This window comes from Grampus griseus (genome assembly GCF_964374135.1).
Source record: "Grampus griseus genome assembly, chromosome: 15".
NCBI classification, from domain to species: Eukaryota; Metazoa; Chordata; class Mammalia; order Artiodactyla; family Delphinidae; genus Grampus; species Grampus griseus.
Window position 1 is genome coordinate 37349472 of NC_139009.1, and position 26412 is coordinate 37375883.

At 47.9% G+C, this 26412-nt stretch overlaps 1 protein-coding gene across 1 annotated transcript in view; it reads left to right on the forward strand.

The window, feature by feature from the left end:
• Nucleotides 1-5411: 5411 nt before the first annotated feature.
• Nucleotides 5412-26412, forward strand: part of EPAS1 (endothelial PAS domain protein 1) — an 88845-nt gene continuing 67844 nt past the window's right edge. Inside the window, exon 1 of the mRNA XM_082672067.1 lies at nt 5412-5952. Coding sequence (XP_082528193.1) covers nt 5927-5952 — 26 coding nt within the window. The 5' untranslated portion in view covers nt 5412-5926. The remainder of the gene's footprint in view (nt 5953-26412) is intronic.

The window sequence follows — 26412 nt, forward strand, 5'->3', positions numbered from 1 at the left end:
TCCCACAGGTGCTGATTCCAAGACCACTCCCTAGTAAACCTCCCTCTATGCTCACCTCCCCCTCACGCTGGCTTCCAGGGAATCCAACCTGCAACATGCACCGTCGCCATGATGTAGGTGAGAGGGAGGAACTTTCGAACCCGGCCCTCCCCCTGGCTGCAACAGGCCACTTCGGCCAGCCTCTCACCCATAGGCAATCCCCTGTGTCCCTCAAGCTCTAGGGGACAGGTATCAACCTCAGTACATGGTCCCCAGGAAGCCCCAGTCACTAGACCTGGAGAGAGTGGTCAGGAGGGTCCTCCTTTCCTCCGTGGTACGGGAAGGGGGAATTCCATGACGTTGACAACTCTACCCTCAAGACCCAACGTCTCCTCACCCGTATCAATCCAGGCACTCCCTTGAGGTCAGCGTCGGCTAAAGCACGCAAAACCATCTTCAGAAAGCTTTCTTCCATTCTGTATTTTGGAAGGAAGGGGAGTTGGTTCCTCTTGTCTTGGGACCTCAGTTGAAACCGAGCTAGAAAAAGTCCCATTTTAACACCCGGTGATAGGCCAAGGCCACACTACAGGAGTGAGGAGGGTGTCTCTGATCCCCACTCTGTGTCATTCTTAGTTCTGCAGGCTCCAGGGTAGTGCTGTTTGGCGACCAATATCATCATTTTTAGTGACAGTAGCACCTTCATTTCTGCTTGTGCCTTTTTGTCTCTAAAGTGGGGCTGGTGTGTCCTTTCTATCGGCTGTTCCTCCCACGTGTGTGTGATTTTGCCACCCTGGCAATGGCACCCACCAGCCTGGCAGATGGGCCAGCCTAGGTGGGGCTTCTCTGGGCCCTAGCTGCTTCCATGGCTGCGACTCTAGCTTTTTCGACTTTTTCACTCGGTCTCTCCACCCTCCCACCCTCCATCACCAAATTCTTACAGCACTTATTGTTCAGCCTCTATGATTTTTCTCTCAATTCTTGTATTAAAAAAAAATTTAAGAATATATAAATTGTATATATCAATTTAAAAATAGTTCTGGGGAGAAAACGGGAATCGTTACTACATTAAAAGATTCTTATTGATTTCAGAAGCCTTGAAAAGGGAGTAAACGTGTGTCTCATTATCTGGAAATGCAGGGTGTGCACAAATAGACTGTCTGCTCCTGGAGGGAAGGGAGCCACTGGCTCTTCCTCTTCCACCAGCTTGATGCCCTGAAGCAGGATACACGGTAGCCATGGACCAATGACTCCTTTGCTACTAGTTTAAGGACAGCATGATAGACAGACAGGACCTTTCATGGGCAAAAACCTCATCCCTAGACCTAGAAATGGAAGCCATTAGTCTCTAAGGCATTGATTATCCAGTCTTGAGACGTTGGGGAATCTGTGGTTCTTTAAAACTGGATCCTTCTTACCAATAAGCACTTAGGAATACAAGTAGGAAAAAAAGCTTGACCCTTTCCTCCATAAAAACCACAGAACTCTTTTTGAAAGATGACAGATTCTGGATTGGGGGTGTCAAAAGTCACAACATTTAATGTTAGATATGGCATATGTCTGTGTGAACTATCCCATAGCTTTGGCCTGAAGCCAGACACGGGAGGGGTAGGGTATGGTTTTCTGGTGCTGGAGTTCAGTGACGGGAAGTGTGAGGATAGATTTTTGTAAAGTCACAACTTAAGAGTTGGTTTGGGGCTTCCCTGGTGGCGCAGTGGTTGAGAGTCCGCCTGCCGATGCAGGGGACACGGGTTCGTGCCCCGGTCCGAAAAGATCCCACATGCCGCGGAGCGGCTAGGCCTGTGAGCCATGGCCGCTGAGCCTGCGCGTCCGGAGCCTGTGCTCCGCAACGGGAGAGGCCACAATGGTGAGAGGCCTGCGTACCACAAAAAAAAAAAAAAAAAAAAGAGTTGGTTTGTTTGGAGGGAGTAACATGCAAGTGTTACTTGTTATTTCAAGTGTTATTTCAACAGAGAAAGAGCCATGGCCTCTGTGATTGCCCTTCCTCCCATCTCTGCTCCCAAGCCTGCAGGCTCTCCCAGCCCCCAAACAACTAATTGGCCAGATGAGGGCCAGATGGGTAATCCTTGAGATAACATACCTGGTAGCACCAAGACTAGTGCGGGGTCTTGCATGACTCTGAGAGCCTCTCTTGCCTCACCTGAGTTTCAGCCCTGATATATGATAATGCACTGAAAGTTGTAAAATACTAAAGAAATAGCCCAGCCTTCCAATATCTCTTCTCCTGGGAGATCCTACCATTCCAACATAATTTCCAACCACATCCTGGACCATACTGTTACTTTAACGGATTACTGAGGTCTTATTTCTTCCATCTGCACACTGCATCCCAGGTGCCTGCTATCTATCAAGTTTGTAACTTAACTCATTGTGTCTATCCCATCCTCCTAGGGGTGTGCTCTATAGAGGAGAGGAAGCTAGAGACCCAGTCTTGTTCCTTGTTAAAACAAGATGGGTGTTTCCCTGCTGCCACAGCCTTTATCACCAAGCAGTTCGGTCTATAGTTGGGAGAAGGTAGGAAGATTTGCTGGGAGATGGGCAGTTTGCTCCCATTTTAAGCAGCTTGGGTGCTTTGCCTAGCAGTGCCCTCTGCTGCCCTCTGTGGCCAAAACATCAAGGTCTCTAGAGACACTAAATCCTGGGATCCATCTCTCCCTGCCATCATCTTTTAAAGCTTTTCTCCTTTAGTTCTCCATGGGCTTTAAAAAGTAAAATGGGACACTCTAGCCACAAGCCTGAATCTGGGTTACACTCTTAGCTCCTTCCTGCAAAGGTTGTTGAACTGAATTCTAGAAGAAATCTTAAGAGGTCATTGGGCCCCTCAGCTCTGCTGGCTCCAATCCTTCCAAGAATTATATAGGCTTTTAGCGAACCTCTCACTACCAAAATCCCAGATTCTTCAAAGTTACTCACTGGGATTTCCACAAAATCTGCGTGGTTGTTTACTTTAGCTTGGGACCTTTCGCTTAGAGGGCAAAAGTCCCAATTAGAAACATGGGCAGGCTGGCCATGAGAAGGATCTATGTTAATAGGGTTGATGTGTTCTTGACTGACACTTTACCTTGCCACTTTTTTTTTTTTTAACACCTAAGAAGTTAATTTCATAAGCTCAACCTTGCTGAAATGTTCTCTTTGGTTTGGAGGTGTTGCTTTGTGACCGGCAAGCACAGCTGAGGACTCAGAGGTTTCTCCTTGCTCTGACAGTGCATGGCTTTCGGCACCTGAAAGCCATCAAAGCACCTGTTTCTTCTCCCACTCCAGTCCCAAGGGAGGTGAGTAAGCTTATTGCTAATTAATAGAGAACTGTGTCTCACACATTTGAATTCTGCGTTAAGACAAGTAAATGTGTCCATTAGGATTGGCTGGCTGGAGAAGCCCGATACAAAATCAACTCATTCCTGAAACCCACCAGCACCAAGAAGTGGTTCCCTAGAGGGATTTGCAATTTTTGTTTGAATTTCTTAACTGTCAGGCCTGATATTTGGTTTCAAAGTCTGTGTGCACAGTGCTCAGCCACCCTAGGAAAATGAGAAAATGTGCCTGGTTCCTCAGTTCTCCACTGCTTTTTTCGCCTATCCTTATTCTGCTTTCCAATGCTTTCCAAAAACTCCTGAAAAATATCTCCACCCCTCTTACAGGATGCAAAGGAAAAACACGTTTATTTTGTATTTCGGTGGTGACACAGACTTATACCAAAAAAATTCTTCTTATGTATATTACTTTTTCTTGACATTTATTTTTGTATTATGGTTAAAAAAAGCATAAATTTACCACCTTGACCATTTTTAAGTGTACAGTTCAGTATTGTTAAATATGTTCACATTGTTCATTGTCTAGAACTTTCTCACCTTGCAGAACACAAACTCTATGCCTATTAAACACGAATCCCTCACCCCACCCTCTTCTAGTTTTTTTGTTTTCTATGAATCTGACTAGTTTAGAAACTTCAAGAATGGAATCACACGGTGTTTGTGTTTTTGTGACTGGCTTATTTCACTTAGTATAACAGTCCTGAAGGTTCATTACGCAGATTATTTTTATATAAAATGTGGGGAAACTAAGGGGGGAAAAGGAACAGCAAGGCTTAGGGTCTCAGGGTGCCACCCATGCATTCTCTTCTCTTCAACTCATACCTGTGAAGCCTGCAGGGACATTCTCAAATGAGCTTCAAAGATTAAGAGCCCCCGGTCCCTTCCAGAAATATCCCTGCTGGATCGGTGCCATGTAGGTAGGGAATAGGGTGGGATTCATTGGGAGAGCAGCTCAGCGAAGGTCAGAGCAGAGGCTCCCTAGCGGGCGCGGGTCCATAACAGCGCTTAAAGATTAGCAGCTGGAAAAATCCCTGGGCTCTAATGGCCTGCCCCTGGATCTCTACGATCTCCCCACACCCAGCACCTGCAGTCCCTTAACAGGGCTTCAATCGGACCGTAGAAATACACTGAGCAGCCCTGAAATTCTGCGATTTGAGGACACGCTGTCAACTTTTATCCCAAGATCACATTGTAAAGCCAGACTGCCTTCTCCAATTCTGAACCGGCCCGGACCCGCACGGTGGTGGCCAGGTGTTGGGAGCGGGATGCGGCAAACCAGACCGCTCGAAGGACCTCCTCTCCCGCATCCCCGCTAGCTCAGCACAACCCCGCAAGCAACCGACGTGCCAGCTAAAGGAAGAGAAGAGCAGAGACAGCACTAGCTCAATTTCACTGCACTATTTTCCGCGGACCCAAAGGCGCAGAGGCTCGGTCTCCCAGCCTCTCTCTTTTCGGACGGCAAAGCCAGCTACGTTCTGCCGGAAAAAAAAAAGCTCATCGCCCAGGCCGAGAGCGCAGCGCTGGGGCCCTCGGAATTACCGTCACCGGGCCCAAGGGGACATGCAGCGGGGCGAAGGACGCGGGAGCGCGGCACCGCCGAGCGTCTCTGCGAAGCGCGGGACCCTCGGCGCTCGCGGTTGTGCCCTGATCCCAGGGCAGAGGTGGGAGGACGCCAGCGCACGGGAGCATTCCCGCTCCTGCAGCACTCCCGGAGACCGACTCCTCGTTGCCGCCTAGCCCCACTTAAGGTGCGCCTCCCCAGTGCGGAATCCCTCCTAGCCCCCCGCCACCCCGCAGACCTCATAAACAACTTCTGCAACCGCAGAGGGCGGAAGCGGGGCGGGCGGGCCGCAGCCGAGCGGAGCGCGGGGGCAGTGGGGCGGGCCGGGGTCAGGGCAGAGGCTGCGGCCGCGCTTCCCTATTGGCCGGGACGCCGTGGGCTGCCCGGGCGCGCGGCGCGGGCGGGGCGGGGCGGGGCCCTCTAGCGCGAGCCCGTCCCCGCCCGCTGCGCCCGCGCCCCTCGCGCCCGCCCCACCCCCCCCGCGGGCCGCCGGAGTTTTTAAAGTGGGCTGGCGGCCCCGCGAGCCCGACATTCGCGAGCGGTCCGCCGCACAGCTCCGGCGCCCGTCGCCTCCCGCCCCAGCTTTCCTGAGGCGGCCGTACAATCCTCGGCAGTGTCCTGAGACTGTATGGTCATCTCAGCCTCCGCGTCCTCCCGGCCCCGGACTCTGCCAACTCCCATCGTTTGAGCCACTTCTTCTTTTTTGAAAACCCAGAAGAGTGACTCCTGACTCCTTTTCGAAGGAAAAGGGAACCTCGGCCCCCTTCTCGCTGCCCTTCTTTTGCGTGTGACAGCCTCCTCCCACTCCTTTCCCCGACCCCGCCTCCGCGTGCAGGTTCCTCCCCGTCACCTTTCTCCACCCCCCTCCCCCGCACCTAGCCAGCCGCCCGCAAACTTCCACCTGGCTGTGCGGGCGCTCGGGACCTGCGAGCACTCGGGACCTTTAACACGGGCGCGGGCCTCCGGGAGTGGGCTAGGGCCACAGCGAAGGTAGCGGCGGCAGCCCCCACCGGCCCTGGAGCTCAGGTGCTCGGCGTCTCAAAGGGCCCCCGCGACAATGACAGCTGACAAGGAGAAAAAAAGGTAAACGGGCGTCCGGAGCTGGTTCAGGGTGGGGGTGGGAGTGGCGGGGCTTCGCGGGACCGGCGCGACCGCGAACCGCTGGGAGAGGAGCGTGGAGCGGTCTTTGAGGCCGGGGGATAGATTTGGAAAATTTGGCAGGGGAGGGCAGGTGCCCCGTCTGGGGACGCGCGGCTGCGGTTTCGCGGTTGTGAGTTCTGTGGCCCGAAGGAGTCGGGAATCAGCGCGGGCAGCGAAGCCAAGAGGCCGAGGGAGATGGCCCTAGAGGTCGGAGGTGCTCCCGGGGTACCTTCCAAAATCCATCCCCCCAAACCCACCCCCGCGCCAACCCCCCGCGGCCAGCATGTTGAAATGTTTCTTGGTTGACTCGGCTCAGGTCAACTTTCGACTTTCTCACGGCTCGCATGAGGGGCAGCACTCACTCCTCTCTTTTCCTCGGGACCCTTGGGGTTCTTCCAAACGAGCTCTGCCCGTGCTGTTCCCCAGACTGGCGAGGGGCCGGAGGCGGAGCGCGGCCGGCAGAGCGGCCAGGACGCAGCAAAGGGCCCCACTCCAGGGTTCCAGACCCCACGGAAGATGGGAGAAGCCCCTTTCCTGATCCCGCACCTTGCCTCGGCGGGAGAGTGGGTAGTGGGCCGGGCTGCCTCGCGGAGGCAGGTGTCTTGGTGTGTGGGGAGGGGATGGCGACACCGGGCGCTCCCGGCAGGTCCCGGTGTCTCTCTCCCAAGAGGACAGAGAAGGGCAGCCACGATCTGCCCGCCTGCCCTCGCCAGCCTCTCAGCACTAGCGGAGAGGCAACCTCACTGCCCTCTCCCGGCGAGGGTGAGAGCGCACGGCGTGGCGTGCAGACGTGGGAACCGCCTTGCCTCCCGCAGTCGTGCGTGGCTAGCCGCCTGACCCCCCTCTCCTCCCAACCTCCATTCGTGCTGTCCCGCGGGCTGGAGCTTTCAGCCCCGTATTCGACGGCGGCTGGCGGGGCTGGTGTGCGGAGAACTGTAATCGAACGCGCGGCCGGCTGAAGGGCCTGAGCCGCGGGAGATCAGCTGCTGGAAGGCTGTGCGGTGGTTCGGGGATGGGGACCCAGCCGCGATGGGCGGGGGTGACCGGCCTCGAGCCGGGGAGCCCGAAGAGCTCAGTGCTTGGGTCGATTTACTCTTGCTCCGACTTCCACTGTGGGACCGGAGCCAGAAACCGTGTATTCTCTGGTCGAAAGCGGCGGTTCCCACCTCGGGGCACCGATAAGGATTTGATAAACAGGAGCGAATCGAGCCCGTTCTGGCCGAGCGCCCGGGCCCTTCGCTCCCGGATCGCTGGGGGGAGGGGATTGAGCCCGGCTCCCGGGTTGCGGCCGCGGCTCCCCTCCCGCGTCACGGTGGCGCCCCCAGCCTTGAGACGGCTGAGGGAGCCTTGCCCTGGCCGTTCTGGGCCCTGAGACTGCAGCCGTCGCTCGCCCCCGGGGGCCTCGGAGCAGCCCAGGAGTCCTGTGTCTTTGAAGGGCAGCGAAGCAGGGAAGGGACTTGAAGATTCCAACGCATTTTGTTAAGCCAGTATAGCCTGCCAATAATAATGATTGAACGATCAGAAGACAAAATTATAGTCAGCTCCTCTGCGCGCGCTGGGCTCTGGAGCCGGCGAGGGAACTTATTGTACATTTTACAAGTGTGATGCCTATCGGTGAATGTTGCAATCACGGAGGTGGGGCCTGATGGTAATCTTGACAGATGTGTGAAGTGTCAGCTTCTCCCGCGCGGCTTTGCGCGGGTCCTGTGCTATTATGTATGTTAATCGTCGCAAGAAACTTGGGAGTAGGGGCAGAACTATTTCGACATACCTGGCTGTAGTGCCTCTTTCGTTAGAGATAGAGGGAGCCAGAATCGGAGCAGGAAAAAGTTGGGTAATCAGACTCCGAATTATTCACTAGAGCGGCAGGTTTAAGAACCACTGTGGGGATTGCCTGTGAGATGCCTAGGAGGCTAGAGGCGGCGGCCCCGCGTGTCTGCTTTCTGCACCTTGCCTTTGGTTTTATGTCGCAGACTGGCAGGGCAAACAGTGTGTCTCTCACCAACCGGAGTCCTAAGAAAGGTTGTCCAATTCATGTTGGGCTAATTGTTTTGAGACGTATTTACTTTTCTAGTCTGGCTCTGTTTGCTGGGGGCATGCTCCCTGCAGGACCAAGGTGAAATTCAAATATGTGAACCAATGCATTGAAAGTTGGTGTGTCATGTAAGTGGCGGTCCTTAGCTTTGCCAGAGTGCCTCACAAGTTTGGTGTGACACCTGCTATGGGGGCTTTCAGATTAGGATTCTGTGTATAGGTTCTTAAGATGTGATTCTTCTGGTTCCGCAGAGCCATTTCTTCCCCAAAATTCCAGATTCATGGAACATTAGCAATGTTCCTTCTAACAACAGTCTTGCAAGAAGTGGACAGGATTATTTTGTTCGAGAAAGTTCATGCATCGATGGAGATGTTAATGTTTAATAAAAAAGAGTTTGCTTTCTAAACGTTGGCTGGCCGACTGGGTTTCAGAGTGTGCTCTTTTAGCCGTGGTGGGCATTCCTAGTGACATCAGAGATGGCCAGAAACAAGCTTGCTAAGGGTGCTGCACTCACTCACTTTCTGCACTCATCTGTCAGGAGTGAAGTGAAGGTCTCATTAATCAGGGTTCCTGGTTCTGTGAAGAGCTAGAAAGTGTCTGGGCTACTCACTTCCTGATAAAAACAATTTCTGAGCCCCTTCCCTGGAAGAGAAAATAGTCTGGAAGTTCTTAGGTACATGGGGATTGGAGAGTGGTTTGGGTAAATATAAGTTGGATCTTTGGATAATCAGGGATCAAAGTCCATTCCCAAAGCCAGACCCAGCTCAGAGCTGCTTTCCAGAAAGCTTCAATTGCTTAGTGTGGGGCCTTCGGTGGGAGGAAGATCAGGGGTAGCAGATCAGAAGTTTTCTATCTCTGTCTCCCCCTGCCAACTGGATGTAGTGGTTCCTCTGCTAAAATAAAATCAAAGCCCACCTTTTTTTCTATTCGGAAGGCAAAAATATTTCTGGACAGTTTTCCTCAATTTAAATATACTATAAACATTCCTTCAACATTTGATGTCTCTTTCCAATTGCATTACCAGAATGCAGGTGTGATAAGGAATTGATGTAACACGTTATAGGTTCAGGTGAATAAAATTTAATTCACACAGCTTTCATTAAGTTCAAAAGAATGCTATGACTACAGGTTTTTTTCAGCATTGCTGATGGGAAGCTTACAATTATTTTATGCAGGGACTCTTCTCCAGTGGAGCAAATTGCTTTATGAGGCAGAGAACTACCTGTCAGCAGAGACATTCAAGCAGCTACTATTGATAGATTGATTCCTGTATTGAATAAGTTGGCATTTTCACTAGGAGTGAAAACCATGAGAACAAAACTGTTTAATTCACTTTGAATGTAAGTCAGTCTGTGTCTCTCTCTTTGTGTGTGTGTGTGTGTGTGTGTGTGTGTGTGTGTGTGTGTGTGTAGGGTGATCCTCAACTTTCTAGGAATCTATTCTGTAAAATGTTTACAAATAGAAGGAACCAATTAGATAATTCTTAGTGCTCCAGGATTTCAGCCCAATACATTTGAAAATATTTGCTGTCATTAATTATCTCAAGATTTAGGCTTTTCTACTTCTCCGGAAATCTCTCCAGTGGTATTGGCTTATTTTTTTGTATTTTCCTCAGTTCTGTCCCATACCAACATGTGTTTTCATTTTAGCCTAATGAATCTTCCCTATTGTATTTGGTACTGACCATCATTGATAGTTCATAGCAGGTAGGGCTTTTGCCAATATTGTAAAGTTAGCAATGTTTGCTCTCAGGGTCCCCAGTACCCTTTACCCCCACCCTCCCCAGTACCAATGTCTAGTTTCGTGATGAAAACCAGCTCTGCTATTCACGATGTAAACCAGTAAAGACAACAAATGTGTATTGAACACCTACTCCGTCTTTGGATAAAATGCTAAAGAGATATTAAGAAATAAGGGAATGTGGTCCTGGTCTTCAAGTTGCTTAGTTTGTTTGTGGGGAGGGGAAGGACACACAAGGAAGCTTAACTAAAAATACAGTAGCTGGCAGCTTACCTGTCACTTTTCTGTTGAGATCAAATCTTTTGAAGCTAAAGATAAGAAGTTCTTTTTTTTGCGGTACGCGGGCCTCTCACTGTTGTGGCCTCTCCCGTTGCGGAGCACAGGCTCCGGACGCGCAGGCTCAGCAGCCATGGCTCACCGGCCCAGCCGCTCCGCGACACGTGGGATCTTCCCGGACGAGGGCACAAACCCGCGTCCACCGCATCGGCAGGTGGACTCTCAACCACTGCGCCACCAGGGAAGTCCAAGAAGATCTTAATAGCATTTCAGTCAATAACTATACATTTAAGCACAGACAATTATTGAAAAGTATTGTGTGTTGGGGAGTGGGAGAATGGGTTCCTGGTTTTCCCTGGAATCACACAGGGTAGGCCTAGATCACCAGCATGAAGACTGGCTCTGAGGGAGGTCAAACAGAGGGAGTCAGTGTTGAGGGTAATGAGAGTAATGAAAAGTGGGGGGGGGGGGGGTTCAGGGGTATCCCTGTGGTGTTCTCTGACACCATAGACAGAAGAGCCCCCAGAGTTGAATGTTTACTCTTCTTTGTACACTTGCTTTGGTGAGGGGCACGGAGGGAGGCTAGGGATAGAGATTCTGGTCCCACTGAGGATAATCGTGGAGATAGCTATGATTCTAGGAAGACCAAGAAGGGAGAGGGAGTTTCTTAATCTGGGCTTTGTGAATGGGATTCAGAGGGGTGGTCCAGGAGCCTCTGAAATTGGCTGCTGGTGTTATGGATAAAAGCATATTTTTCTCCAAGGGAAGTCAGTTCAGCTCTAATAGGCTTTCAAAAGTTCTGTGATCTGGAGAAGGCAAGCCCTTGCTCTTGGATGTCTGATTTGGTGAGTGCCTTACCTTTTAGGGTCTTACTGTTCAGGTCTCAGAGGGGTCCTACATTTCACTGCCAGTGTCTCTCCCTGTCTTGGAGATGGGGGAGGAGGTTGGTGTGTACATCTAGTAAAGATTCTGTAGTGCAGCTTAACCTTACCTGTACCCACCTGTCTGTCCACCCACATGTCTACCCTCAGTAATGGGAGGAAGGGGAACTGAGTGCCCTGCACAGGCTTAGTTCTGGTGTGGTTCATTCTTTTTAGTAATTTTTAAAAATTTTTATTGGAGTACAGTTGCTGTACAATGTTGTGTTAGCTTCTGCTGTACAGCAAAGTGAATCGGCTATACATATATCCCCTCTTTTTTGGATTTCCTTCCCATTTAGGTCATCACAGAGCACTGAGTAGAGTTCCCTGTGCTGTACAGTAGGTTCTCATTAGTTACCTGTTTTATACATAGTAGTGTATATATGTCAATCTCAATCTCCCAGTTCATCCCACCCCTCCCTTCCTCCACCCTCTCCCCCAGTATCCATACATCCATTCTCTATGTGTGTGTCTCTACTTCTGCTTTGCAAATAAGTTCATCTGTATCATCTTTCTAGATTTCACGTATAAGCGATATTATACGATATTCATTTTTTTCTTCTGACTTACTTCACTGTGTATGACAGCCTCTGGGTCCATCCATGTCTCTGCAAATTGCACACTTTTGTTCCTTTTTAATGACTGAGTAATATTCCATTGTATATATGTATGGTGTGGTTCATTTCGTTACTGCTTCTTAAAATGGCCATGAAATATTATCCTCATGTTTTCTATCATCTTCAAACAGTTATTGGAGGTCTTTTTAGGTACTAGGAATGTGTGTGTCCTTATATCTGCAATAGGACGAAACAAAAAACTCGAACACTTAGTCTTATTTGTGTAAGCACTGTCCTCAGAGCTTTCCATGGGTGAACTCTTTTAATCCTCATAACAACCCATGAGATAAGCCCTGTTATTATCCCCATTTCACTGATGGGAAAGCCAAAGTATAGAAAGGTGAATTGCCAAAGGTCAAATAGGTAGTATGGGTGGAGCTGGGATTCGAATGGGGCAGAATGCCTCCAGAGCCTGTACTCTTTTTTTTGTTGTTGTTAGTATGTTTTTTAAACTTTTATTTATTTATTTTTTAACATCTTTATTGGAGTATAATTGCTTTACATTGTTGTGTTAGTTTCTGCTGTATAACAAAGTGAATCAGCTATGCGTATACATATATCCCCATATCCCCTCCCTCTTGCGTCTCCCTCACACCCTCCCTATCCCACCCCTCTAGGTGGACACAAAGCACCAAGCTGATTTCCCCAGAGCCAGTACTCTTAACTAGTGATCCACACTGCCTTACCTTACCTAAGATATCTATAAAGTATCTAGTACCATGCCCAACCCATGGAAAGTACTCTATAAATGATAACTGCTTTTGCTGTTGTATTTACAATTATTATAATTACTTTTCTCTTTTGCGATTCATCACTTGTATGGAACCTCACACGCAGACAGGGATTGAAGATATGAACGGTAGACTTGGAAGCCCTGGAAACTCTAATTTTTCATGGGTTTTCCTCCACTCTGGCAGGAGATGGTTCTCTACTACCCCCAAGAAGTTCAAAGCTTTCCACCTCCCACTCTTAACAGGTGGCAAGACTTAAGTAATTCCTGTAACCTTCAGACTCCATTGTGCCGAAGAACCTGTTGGAAGCTCTTCCTCTGTGGCTTCTGGAGAGCCATCTCCAAATCAAGTTGCATAAGACTGCCTCTGGCCCTTTTGATCTTTTGAAATTGTGAGCACAGGAAGGAGAGAATGGACGGGAAAATGAAGAATAGCTATGATCATTGCAATAATAGTATGGTGCGTTTTTATAGAGCCCTTCTCTGATGAGCCCCAAGCTTTCACAGCCATCACACCACTGGCCTCTGCACTGTGAACCTCAAAGGGCTTGTTGAGTTTTCCCAGTGCTGTAGAACACAATTGCATGAACATATCATAAAAGAGAGAGAGAAGCAAGCCATATTGGCAATTGCATATCACTGTGTGTGTGGTGGCCATTGCATGGCGTGCCAGTATCTGTGATTTTCAAGTAGAGGTTGGTGCAGTTTGTCACCAATGGTCTGGTCCCGCTATGGAAAGCCACAGAACTGATCTGCAAGTGTGAGATCAAGAAGAGTGACGGGGCCCTGTGAGCTCTCTGGAGCCAAGAAGACAGGTGTGTGGAATAGACCAGAATGTTATCTACCTCTAAGTGGTCTTGTTTTCTCCTGTATTCTCAAGAGTACCAGTTTGCTTGACCTCCTTAGACTGTTTCCAGGGGCCAGTTGTACATCAGCAAACTTATAATATGACATGACCATCAGAGCCTTTACATGTTCCCAGGAGGCACATTTTCCCCCCTTCACTTGGAAAAATTCTTTAGTTTTAAAGTTACAAGTAACTTCTATGTGAGATAATGACTCTGGGAAGCAGGTCCTTTTCTCATGTGGAAAGATATTTCAGAAAAGGTGGTTTGTCAGTAAGGAAAATTACCCCATTAAAAAATATATATTGATTTGCCATGCCCCCATCTGGCGTTTTCCCAATTTTACAAAGCTAAGGAAGTGGATTGTTAGAAATCTCTTCTTATATTCCTCCAGTGACTTTCTGCATCCCATATCCATGGTACTTTCGAATAAAAAATTCAAACCTGAGAGGTTAGTGCTAGGAATCATAACAGATGAGTGATTTTATTGGATGAAGCTGTATAATAAAGCACACGAGTGGGAAAATGACTCCATTTTCTGTACTCACACTTGTAATGTTGGAGGTTAACTAACCCCCATTGCGATGTTGGCTGCCCACAGATGCTGGGGGTACAGCTGATATGATAGTCTTTTTAGAAGTTCATCAATTCTATAACAGCTTTAGTTGACTCTTTTGGTCTCATTTTCAGTCTGAGTCTCCCTGCTCTTGACATATGAGTGTGGGGAGTCAGTGGCTCACTATGAATAAGGGGACACATGGCCTCCATCTGTGTTCAGAAGCATTTTATAAATCCTTTAAAAATACATTGGTTAAAGTGTATGATTTTTTTTTTTTTTGGTAATAATCATTTAAATCACTGTGCTGGGTATCTAGTCGTACAGTTCTCTGTCTCTCTCTGTCTCTCTGTCTCTCTGTCTCTCTCTCTCTCTCTCTCTCTCTCGATGCTGTATTTATATTAACAAATATGTATATTTTACCCTTGATTCAAATTTTTCATATTGTTACCACTTTGAATAAGATTTGTCCTGACTGCCTCTGGGTAGAGGGCAGGGGGAAGGAAGGGTAACACATTATCCTAATTTTATGTTTGAGAAATTGAGCTGTGAAAAGAAGCAAACCATGTCACCTGCAGTGAAAGCTACAACTGGACCCAGGTGTCCTCTTGGGCACCTGTTATAAGCTAATGAAGAGCATGAGCACGAAGGGGGTGACTCAAACTTCAATGCTAACTACTCTCATTACTAATGAGTAATTACAGCAAATATCTACAGGCCTCCTTCCTACCTTTACAGCTTCCTGTTGCTGAAGCACTTTGGAGTATTGAGAAAGATTGTCCTGGAAAATACGTCATACACAGTTGCAGGAAAGAATGGCTTTTTGTGTGCACACAAAATCAGCTGCTGTCTCTGTTTATGAATTCCACGTGGAAACAGCAGAAAATTGTGCCTGTGAGGAGCTGTTCGAGGGCCCATTCTTCAGAACTTCAAAACAAAATTTAAAAAATCAATTCTGGACGGTCAAATATATGGGGAACTGGGACTCTGTGATGTTTCTACAGAGTGTTCTAGAAATAATAGGACCGTGCAAGTAAAACACAGATCATTTGATAACCACTCTTTGATGAACATATAACCTCCACACTATTTTTCTGAATGAAAATACTCATGTTTAATTGAGTATATCACGGTATATAAAATATGCCATGTGGAGAATTCAGGGAGCTAGAAGAATATCATGCACTCTGTGAAGATTCCAGGCTAAACCCCAATAACGCTCCTTCCCTCTCTATTTGGTTTAAGAAGCACTCCAGTGAAATTGCTTTCTTCAGTGTTTGTAAACCACCGTAACCTTGTGTTTCTCTCCCGTGTTTCCAAGAGTTCTCAGATACTATTTTAGCACGGCAGCCTTCACTGCAGCACTGGCTGAGGTTGATGAAGCTAATTTTGGTGCCCAGGGTAAAGAGAGAGAGAAGTCATCTCCAGAGCCAAAAGGACTTTCTGGTGCCCGGGTTCAGAGCTGCGTGGTGTTACTGGACACACCACATTTCACCCTTAGAACCTTTATTTGTGTGATTGCACAACAAATGTTTATCCAGATATTAAGATAAGAAAAGTATGAAGGTCACATTTTGCTGGTGACAAGGGAGCTTCTCTAAAGGTAACTATATCGCCATGCCACAGGAGTCTGTCTTTTCTCCTGTACCAGGGCTTTAGGGGAATTAGTGGTAGTGGGGCATGGGAGCCACAGCCCCTTCGCAATTTTTTGGCTTCCTTGCCTTCGCTCTGCATGTCCTGGCGCAGCTGACACAGCCCCTCCCATTTGGTGAGGTTCTTTGGGGTGGTCAGGAAGTCAGGGGGAAATGCTGGTCCACTGTGTGGCTGCCCCACTTTCTGGTGCTTTCTGATATTCTCTGGAAATTAGCACCCCCATGCATTTCCCTGCTATCGGACTGGCTGGGAGGCAGCCTGGCTGCTAAAATAGCTCTCCTAGCCTCTCAGAACAGGTTTGCATGGCGCTGATACTGCCCCTATTTTAGGCAGGGTTGTCATGTCCTTGGAGCACAGTGAGTCTTCAGGGTGGGGAAGGGGTTCCTTTCGTGGATTTGAGTGTTTCTCTTGAAGATCTCCAAGGATTAGCTAGACACATTCAAAACCTGAATGAGGACATGGATCCTTGGTCAGGCTTTCTTCCCAAGGGCAGCCTACACAGCTGTGGGAATTCATCTCATTGACAATAAGGGACCCCACTCCAGCCCTCTCACCCCGTTCAACGTCACCCAGTGTGCTTCCTGAACCCCAGATGTGCCAGTCTCCTCGCTCTGCCGCAAGGGCTCGTTCACTCCACGTCACAGGTCTCCTTCCCACCTCTGCTCCCTCAGCCCAGTCCCCCCATCTAGGATGCTCTCCTGACTTCTCTTTGTACTCCAGTATCTCCCGCTCTCCTAGCATGAGCCCGAGTCCCCCAGGTCCTACAGAACCTTCTGCAGTAGTTCCCACACCAGCACCTCCCCCTCCACTCCTTTCTAGCTCTTGGCGACTTACGCGAGAGCCCGCCTGATTATATTTCCTTGTTATCTAATGACATTTCGTGTGTTCTTGTCTTTCCAGCAACATTACATGTTGCTCAAGGGCAAGGATGTCTAATTTTCTAATGTGCCTTGTAAACACCGTGCATATTTTGAGTCCCCAAAATCATGCTTAATTAAAAAAAAATCATACAGTTGCTTAATGTCTCTTGGTTCACTTGGAAAGCCTGGCTCTTGGGCTCTCCTTTTCTTTTTCATGTAGATTTGAGCCCTTTATTTATTTTCTTTTTTTTGCGGCACGCGGGCCTCTCACTGTTGTGGCCTCTCCCGTTGCGGAGCACAGGCTCCGGACGCGCAGGTTCAGCGGCCATGGCTCACGGGCCCAGCCGCTCCGCGGCATGTGGGATCTTCCCGGACCGGGGCATGAACCCGCGTCGCCTGCATCGGCAGGCGGACTCCCAACCACTGCGCCACCAGGGAAGCCCTTATTTTCCTTTTAAAAAAAAAGAGAGAGAGGAAAAAGAAAAAAATACCCACAAGACCATAGGCAGGTCTGGTTGATACATGATTTTACATCAGATGCAAACATTAGGCTAGTATTGTGAAGTCAGTGCTTCACTTCAAGGTTGCCCAGCGCTCCAAGGCAAGTACCAGCCAAACAACAAAGTACTTACTTGCTCTAGGTTAAAGTTTAAAAAAGCCAGGTGGGAAAGTGTGTGTAGGGGAGTACCCACTCTCAGGTTAGAAATCATCTTCCCTACGGGGCCTTCCTGATTCACAGCACATTGGTTACCCCTGCATTTATATGGTCTTCAGTCTGTGTCTTATTACTTGTATGATGCTCTTAAAATTTGCTTTTCAGTGTGTGTGTGTGTGTGTGTGTGTGTGTGTGTGTGTGTGTGTATCTGTCCCTGATCACCACATAGGTGGTAAGCCCTTCAGGAGCAGAAACCCAGTTATCTTTTTTGTTCGTTCTTCTCACAGCACTCAGAACAGAGGCCCACATTTGGTGCCCGGTAATTGTTTGTAGACTCAGTCATTCGATCTATGTCATGAACTTTGGACTTAGTGCAGTGGGTTAGAGATTTAGGCAGAAACCTTTGCTCAGATCAACTTACGCATCCTCCTTGGTCACCCACCGTACATGTAGTGAAGTTTGCGTGGATACTGTCATCACCGTGTACAAACATTCTAGGTTACCTACTAAATTCAGGCGCCATGCCATGTAGTGAGGTTACAGAGAGGCATTAGAGTCTAGTCCCCTGCACTCAGGAGGCTTAGAGTCTAGTTGGTGAGTCAAGGAGTTCCTAAAATGATTTGTTTAAAACAAGGCAAGATGGTTTATGTTAATGGTTGTCTTAGCCCCACCTTTACGATGTTGCTGTCTTGTTAGGTCAGAACTAGCTCAGATAAAACATTGAGCAAACTGTGGAAGATGGATAGTAATTGAGTGCGAATAAGGGTAAACAGATCTTTCGTGTTGTGAATAGTTTCAGGAAAGGAGCTGATCAGCATAGATTAGAGGGAGCTTTAATGGAGGAGCATTAAGAGGTAGGTCTTGAGGATTAGGTGGAATTTGGATAGGCGGATGGGTTTGCGGCATTCCAGCGGGGGTGAACAGCTGGAGTAAAATGAGGGGGTAGAAATAATGAGGGTGGTGTACAGGCCAGTGCTGGGAAGCCGGCTCCTTCCAGAGCTGAATCTGGAGCTGTGTTAAAAGATGGGAGATGGGAGACCAAGCCCAGGGTGGTGTTGGGAAGTTGAGGACATCATGATTCCTCTTTGAGTCATGATGTGATGGAATCTTAGGGCTGCCTGGTGGCCACAGGAGCAGTGCCTGCTTCTCTTGGGAGTTATTCGGACTGGGAGCTGCTCAGGGCACATCTGTTATCTTCCAGCTGGCTCTGTGTAAGCACCACAGGGTGGTTGGACGGTGCCATGGTTGTCCTTCATAAGGCTAAGAATGTTCCTCTGTATTGCTTAGGAAGTAAGTCATCCGCAAATGTGCCCAAATTGCTCTAGAATATATTTCTTTTTGGACTGTACTACACCTCAGGGTAATAAATGCCTCCCAGTGTCCAGAGTAGGAGGCTGGAAGGGGACAGCTTACTGTGTTCTAAAATAGCTTCCATCGGGCTCTGTGGACGGGTGCAGTGATGCTCATTCCACGTCCTCATTTTGATGGCTTTGTCTCCTTAATAACGTGATAGGGGCTTTTGTTCTATCGTTTCTTGCCCTTTGTCATTGTAGATTCTAAGTTTTTGAGTCTGATCATTATAGAAAGATAGGACAGGCCCTTCAACGCTCCACTATTTGTAGGGAGAGAGATGGCCATGCTTTTTGTCAGCCTCTACTGATCACTGGGAATTGCATCCCCTGCGTGAAGTGGCAGCTGAGCTGTTCCCTGGCCTTCTCCTTTCCTGTTGTGTGGCTACACCATTCCCTAAAGCCCGAGCTCTGGTGTTCTCGGACAGATGTAGCCAGAGATAAAAGGAGCCATCTTTCTGGAGTCACCTGGGAGGGTAGTTATACCCACAGCAGGTATAACGTTTCTCCTGGAGGTATTTAGAAGCATTTGAGGTCGTGGCTGGACACTTACGAGCAGGGCCTTGGCAGAGATCCTGAATCCCTGAAGAAGTTCCCACACCAGGGCCCAGCAGAGGCCAAGCAAGTCACTTTAGTGCACCCTGTCCAACGGTACTTCGAGGGGGGCCGCTACTGTTGATAGCTCTTGTCTTGGAATTTAATGTCATTGTGGCAATTGTGTGTCCCGTCTCTTCTTCCTTTTCCAGCCCCTCAGTAATTCGTAAATGGTTGTCGAACTGGGAAATTGCTCCCCCTCCCAGGGAGGATTGCTTTCTTCAGTGATGTGCTCGCATTTAACACCTACTCTGTGCAGGCTGCTGAAATCTGGGCCTGAGCCCAGGAAGGGCCCTCTGCAGCCAGGTGGATGGGGGCTTCCTCCCCCGGGACTGCAGGTGGTGGAGAGCCGCAGAGCTCAGTGCAGCCAGCCCAGACACAGGGGCTGCCTGGGGCCTTGGGCAGTCCCTGGGAAGTGGCCTCAGGGATGTCCTGAGAAACCCCATAGGCCAGGAAGTGGTGTTTACCTTAATCTAGCTAGAGCTAGAATTCCAGTCGAGCATCCACCTGCCCACAGCTCCAGATAGGCCCCCGGAAGGGAGAGGAGGGTGATCTAACCCAGCTAATCTGTGACTACACCATTAGGGTAGGAAACCTGTGAACTTACCATGTCTATTGCTCTCTGTTTTTTGTTTTTTGTTTTCTTTTCTCTTCCTTTCCAAAGTAAAAGTACTTTAGAAAATAACAATTTTGCGAAACTCCTAGCAAACTGTTTGCCCCACCTGAGTCAGTTCGGTGATGGGACCTGGGCACACTTGGTGGTGGTGTGGTCACAGAAGCCACTGGCCAGCGTTGGGCCTTGAGAAATCCTGGTGACCAGAGCACCCGGGCAGAAAGGCGTCTCAGATGACCATGAAGGGTGATTCATTCTTTCCTGAGCCATTCATTTGAGCACAATTTGAACCATTTTCCACATTCAGATCAACATAAGCCTTGGGACGCTGGGCCACCTGTAGCTCCTTGTATGGCTCCAAATGTTACAAGGGTAATGACGTAACAATTCTCCTGGAGTTAGATTTTCTGGGCCAAGGCAGAGTACATGTTTATTTTGGAAAGGGACAAACTTTCACCCACTTGAATTCCTTTGCCTCCAAAATTAGTGTCAGGGGAGGACCACAGCATTCCATATTTCTTACCCTTTGTTTTGCCAAACAGATTGTAAATGCCCCTAGGGCCACTTTTTACTTCTTTTGTGTCCCTGGCAAAGCCAGCCTCCATAGGAGGTTCAGAGGAGCTCTCAAAAATCTCTAGGACTCTGAGAGACTGTTCTAGATCTTTTTCAGACTTGTGTGACCTAGAAAGGTAACTTAACCTCTCTCTGTTTCCTATTCCTAAATGGGGGTTAGATACACTAACTGCTTTCTATGAGTATTGTTATTATAAGTTTGATATGAGCTAGAGTTCAGTAAAACCATGCATTTTAAGAGCGTATTGCACTTTGAAAATATTTTTTGCAACCATTATCTCAATAGAAAGACCTTTGAAGAGTATAAAGTACAGACCATTAAGGCAGCATTATTAACAAGAACAGCAATATAACCACTTGGCACATCACTACCTGTTGGAGCGATTTGACTGCAATTGGGAGGGAATCTTAGCAGACGCTGAAAGGAGACGCTAGCTCTCCAGCCTTTAACTGCCGCTACCCCCAACTGCCCCCAGGGTTATGTGCTCTTGCCAATCATGATTTTCAAGTTTGAGTTGTATTTCTCCCACCTCCTGAGATGGGAGGAAATCTGATAACACCAAGAGACCAAGGAAACTTCCAGGACTCCTGAAAAATGGTCTGACTGTGGATGTGCCCCTTTCCATGCCTGGCCTGTTCTCCCCCTCACCTGTGGAGATGAGGGTCCATGGCTGCTGCCATCCTGTTACAAGTGGGGATTTGCCCTTCGATTCAGCACCCCCAGGTCTCTAGACCTAAAGAGCTGTATCTGCACCACCTCTGCTCGGGTCCCACTTGTTGCTCTGTTTCTCGCAAGCAAAACCTAACTAACTATGGGCCCCCAAAGGGACTAAGGCGTTCAAAAGGTCAGGCAGCTTGTTGGGAGATGTAGAAATGAGGGGCACACTGAGGCCTCGAGATGCCTGGGCTTCCTGGTCTTGCTGGTAGTGGGAAGAGGCTTTGGGTGTGAAGAGCTTGGCTCTGCCGCATAGTGACTGTGAAACTTGGCAGGTCACTCCATTCTGGCCTCAGATCTGTCACCTGCAGCATCCCTGACATCTCTTGTGCCTGAGCTGGCCCTTCCCTCAGCCCCATCTCGAGGCTGGACAGCTGCTGGGGCCTTAGGGCTCAGCTTAAATATCACCTCTTCAGAGAAGTCTATCCCCACCTCCCTCAGTTAACCGCCAGCCCTCCAACCTTCTTCTCCATTTTTTTTTTTTTTTTTGAAAGACAGCATTCCCCACATGCTGTCATTCACTTGTCTGCTTATTATCTGTTGCTGCCTCCTAGTTTGTAAGCTCCTTGAAGGCGGGGGCCGTGCTGCCTTACTTGCCACCATACCCGCAGCGTTCGGGGCAGTGCTGGGCACCTATGAGGTACTCCTTAAATATTTTTTAAGTGAAATAATTTTTCCAGGGTTGCCGGGTCTTTGTCCTCAACCTGGCATTATCATTTCTTGCGTTTGTTCACTCAGTGCTTAATTTTTTCCCAAAGCTCATGACGTAGGTTAGAGTAGTTGTCATTCTCACCATATAGATGAAACAAGCGGGGCACAAAAATGTGATCGCAAAGTCAGAGCAGAAGAGCCCATGTTAGCAGAGCCCTGACCCCAGCCTCTCTCCACTGGCTGGTGCTGTCTCTCTGGGCACGTTATTTTTCTGTCGTGGTGATGTTATTGTTTGTCTTATTTGGCAATGTTTACGCCAGAGGAGTAGGGGCCATTGTGTGTTGGTGGCGACTGGAAATACACAGCAGAGTCCCAGGAGAATGCCACTGTCGGTCCTCACCACAATTAGCAATTGTCGGGCCAGGGGCAGTGACTGGGTGGGAGTTGTTCCCTACGTGGCTGGTGGTTCTGTGTGTTAAAATACCACTGCCTGCTCCTGACAGAGGCAAAAGAGAGGAGTGGGGGGACCTCAGTCCTATTTCTGCCCAGTCCTGTCCATCCCACTACTTACATCTAGGGCCTTTCTGCTTGGGAAATGTCCTGTTGTATGTCTAGCAGAATTCCTGTGGCCTGGTGGAAAGGAAACAGGAGTGCTAACCAGCTGGGTGACCTCTGGGCCTCAATTTCTCCATCTTTAAAATGGGCTAGTAGGTGGGAACCAGTTCCATTGTGAAATGAAGTCCAGGTGGAACCTGGTCCCGACTCCTGTTTCCAGGTGCTTCCTTAGGGAAGGAAGATGGGAGGTTAAAGGTGATCAGTGGAGATTTGGAAAAAGCGTCTCCAATTCCCCTGTAATTTCCCCCTCTCCAAGAGGAGGTTCTGTTCAAGTGGAGAGGGGCAGAGACTTGCGAGTCATTACTGGACATGGCATGATGCCAGAGAGCAGGGGCTGGACCCACTTCACTGACAGCAGCAGGACCCCCTCCCCACCCCCCGTGAAGGAGAAAGTGGGTTGAGGTGGGACAGAATGTGTGCTGCCCAGCAGTTTCTACAAAAGGGAGCAGTTGCTACCAGGCAGGGCCGCGTCTCATCTCCTAATGCCGGGGAAGAAGGAGGCAGGCTTCTTGGGTGAGTGAGAGCATCCTTAACCAGGAGACCTGGCTCCCCACGCTGATAGCATCATGCTGCAGCCGTCATGCACTCCCTCTGAGCTTCGGTTTCTATAACTGTCAGATGGCTGTTGTAATCCCTGCCCTGCCAGTTGGATTGGGGCTTGGAAAATATAAACTACTGCAAAAGAAGGGGTTATTACTTCTGTGATTCACATATAAGTGTGTGTGTGTGTGTGTGCATATAAGTAAACATATCCGGGGTGCTCAGGGTTGATGTTGACATGAGATGATGGACACAAGCTAGCTGAAAGTACTGAGTCCTTCAGTCTGAGGCAGTGAGAGAGAGAACTGAGTTAGAAAGCTGGTGGCCTTGAGAGGAACAGGCCTGGAAATTGCTGAATGGAGTCATGTTGTGTTTGGGGGGAGGAGGAAAGCGATGTGGGACAGAGGTGAGTCATGGTGCGTGAGTGCTGGGGAGTCACCTTGAACTTGGGCCAAAAAAGTAGAAATATTGGGACTTGGGTTTATCTGCCTTACATCAGGTACATCAAGTTCTGGATGGCCGCCCACTGGCCAGAGACCTGAGGTGGACGGCTCTCCCTTGCCGCCCTGGAGGCTTTCTGCTGGCTTCAGCCCTGCTGAGCAAAGTCCACTTGTTCACTGGAGTTCACACAGACTCCTTGCCAGGCCTGCCCAGAATCCTGTCTCCTCTGACTTCCTGTGCTCTTGCATAATATTTCCTTGCTTCTTGAATGGCTGCCCCCAGTGCGGGGGCAGCTCCCTGACGCTGCTGGACGGAGAGCAGGATGTGGAGGGAGGATAGGGATGTGCAAACGTCACGCAGGGATGCCTGGGCCTGAGGGAGGAGGGCAGTGCTCCCCAAATTGCTTGGAGGGAGATTTTAGCATAAGGGTAGTTAGGGAGACTATGCAAGAGTATGTGTGTGTACACACACCCCCCCAGACCCTGTAAGTTGTCTCTCCTGTAAAATTATTATTATTATTATTTTTGCAGTACGCGGGCCTCTCACTGTTGTGGCCTCTCCCGTTGCGGAGCACAGGCTCCGGACACGCAGGCTCAGCGGCCATGGCTCACGGGCCCAGCCGCTCCGCGGCATGTGGGATCTTCCCAGACCAGGGCATGAACCCGCATCCCCCACATCGGCAGGCGGACCCTCAACCACTGTGCCACCAGGGAAGCCCTAAAATTATTTTTAAAGTAGTTGTTTTCTTCTGATTATAAAAAGTATACATGTTCCTGTAAAAAAAAAGTCATGGTACAGAAAGGCATCAAGATAAAACTAAAAATCACCACAATTCCACCATCCAGAGATAACCACTGTTAACACTTTGGTGAACATACTTTCTTCTATAGAGTAAATATGGACATGTAATTGCAGAGTATAATCATACTATATACTGTTGTGGAAAATGCATTTTTCATACAGCAACTTATCAATATTCTCTCTGGCTATCACGGTATATAGATTTAATACAGCTGTATTTAGTTCCACTTACAGATGTATCATAACACAATTCCGATTCATCGACACATCCTGGTTCAGAAAACAAGCTCTAACCAGCCCAGAGATGTTCGCAGACTAAGAAAGCAGCATCTCTTGTATACGCCTGACCAGTGTGTCAGCTCTGGTGTCCCAGAAATAACTACAAATTAAAAGTTCTTGTATCCATGTAGGCCTTTCTCTAGGCTTAGAGTAATTCACGAGATTACATAGAAGAGGCTGCGGCGATGAGGGCTGTCAGGGCTGGGTGTCACTTTGGGTAAGATCATCTCCCAGTGTGGCCCATGTGTCTGATCTGAGCCAGGAGCCACTAGCTAGAAGAACAAGTTTTTCTTCAGTGATGTCGTTCCTGTGCCCAAGATTTCAAACAAGCATCATTTAAAGTTTTAATTGTTTATCACCCTCCCCAAGTTCTGTGACACAATCTGTATATTGTAAAAGGCACCCTTCCTTCTTTACACAATAGTGTATTCATGATATTGAAAACTTTAATGCATATACAGTATCATTCAGAGTTGTGACAGAAGATAAAAACAAAAATTTTTTTTAGCTGAGGTAGATGCTATTAATACATTTCTATCCCATACCCGAAAGCTGTATATGTTTAAGAGTTGTAATGAGCTTTTTCTCTTCCTTTGCTGATCCTGGTTGGAAGTGTGGCATTATATTTACAGCAAACTTCAGCATAACGATGACTCCTGTTCGTTTGGGAATCTGTTGTCTACACAGCATTTGTTTGTTTCCTATGAATCATTTTTAAACCGGATTGGATATTTCTTTGATTTAATCAGGAGTTTTTAGTATGAGGCTGGGCTCATTGTCTGTGGTTGGAAATTGCTTGTTAGGTTTACTTTTGAGTCAAGACAAATTGTTTCCTAGAGCTCTCTGTTTCAGACATTTCTTCTAAATCAAAACACTTGATACTGCTAGTCAGTTTAAATATATTTACTTAAAACTTTGCAGGCATTGTTTAAAACAAAAATTTGCAACAAAATTTAGCACCAATAAAATCCAAGTATCTTACCCCATTTTGTTTCTAGTTGTGTGCTCTCCAGGCAAACAATCTACTACAACAATTTGTGTAATTATAGTCTCTCCTTCAATTTATTCACCCAGGATTCCTTTTTTGAGAATTACTGGCCAAACTGTTATTACATCAAATTCTTTGATTGTACTTCTTTGGGATGGGGATAAGAGTTAGAGAGAGGAAATAATATAATGTTTGTCTGCCTTGCAACATTTTCGGTACGTGGACATTTAGCAAGTCAGTTTTTTAATTGCTCCCTTTCTTGGTCATTACCTGATTTTGGTGGGGTCTTTGTCGTGTGTGCACATTTGGGAAGTGCGGAGGGACAGTAAGATGGAATTGGTCCTCGGAATTATGAAACAGGACTTTGTTGAAGTTGATACTCCTGTACAATGAACATGGAGCAGCCGTTGGCATGGCAACCCCTACGTGGAAAAGTGCACGCCGCTTGCAGATGACTTTTGCAGTACTCAGTGTTAATCTGATAAATGGCTTTTTTAATAGTAGTTTGTGGGCTAATGGAAAGGTCGAAGCAAACCTTCATTAACGGGAAGAAGGATGGGGATTCTGAAGCCTCTGAGTGAACACATCGGAGAGTCACAGCCAAATCTCCATTTTCAGCTGTGTCTCCTTTTCACATCAGATGTGCTCATAACGTGGCAAGCCAAAGTAAATTGAGAATACTGTTTGTCTTGAAAGAGTGTTGCTGCCATAATCAGTTTAGATTTTCAAGCATGCAGAGGTTTTAGAGTCCTTTTTATTCAGGACATTTACTTTGGTGAGAATTTAGTAGTACTGTAGATGTAGAAGGTTTATATTGTGATATCTATTTCCTTTTGTGGCCATGGTAGGGTGAGAGTGGTTAACTACTCTTTTGTTTATTGTGGTAAAGTATACATAAAACGTAAAATTTACCATTTTAACCATTTTTAAGTGTTCAATTCAGTGGCATTAAGTATACTCCCACTGTTGCACAGCCAACACCACTATCCATCTCAAGAAATTTTCCATCGTCCCAAATTGGAAAGTCTATATCCATTAAAAAATAACTCCCGTTTCTCCCTCTCCCAAGCTGCTAGTAACCACTATTCTATTTTTCTCTATGAATTTGACTATTTTAGGTACCTCGTAAGTGGAATCATACAATATTTGTCCTTTTTTGTCTTGCTTATTTCACTTTTCGTAGTGTTTTCAAGTTTCATTCGTGTTGTAGCATGTGTCAGAATTTCATTCCTTTTTTTAAAATAGATCTTTATTAGAGTATAATTGCTTCACAATACCGTGTTAGTTTCTGTTGCACGACAAAGCAAATCAGCCATATGCATACATGTGTCCCTGTACCCCCTCCCTCTTGAGCCTC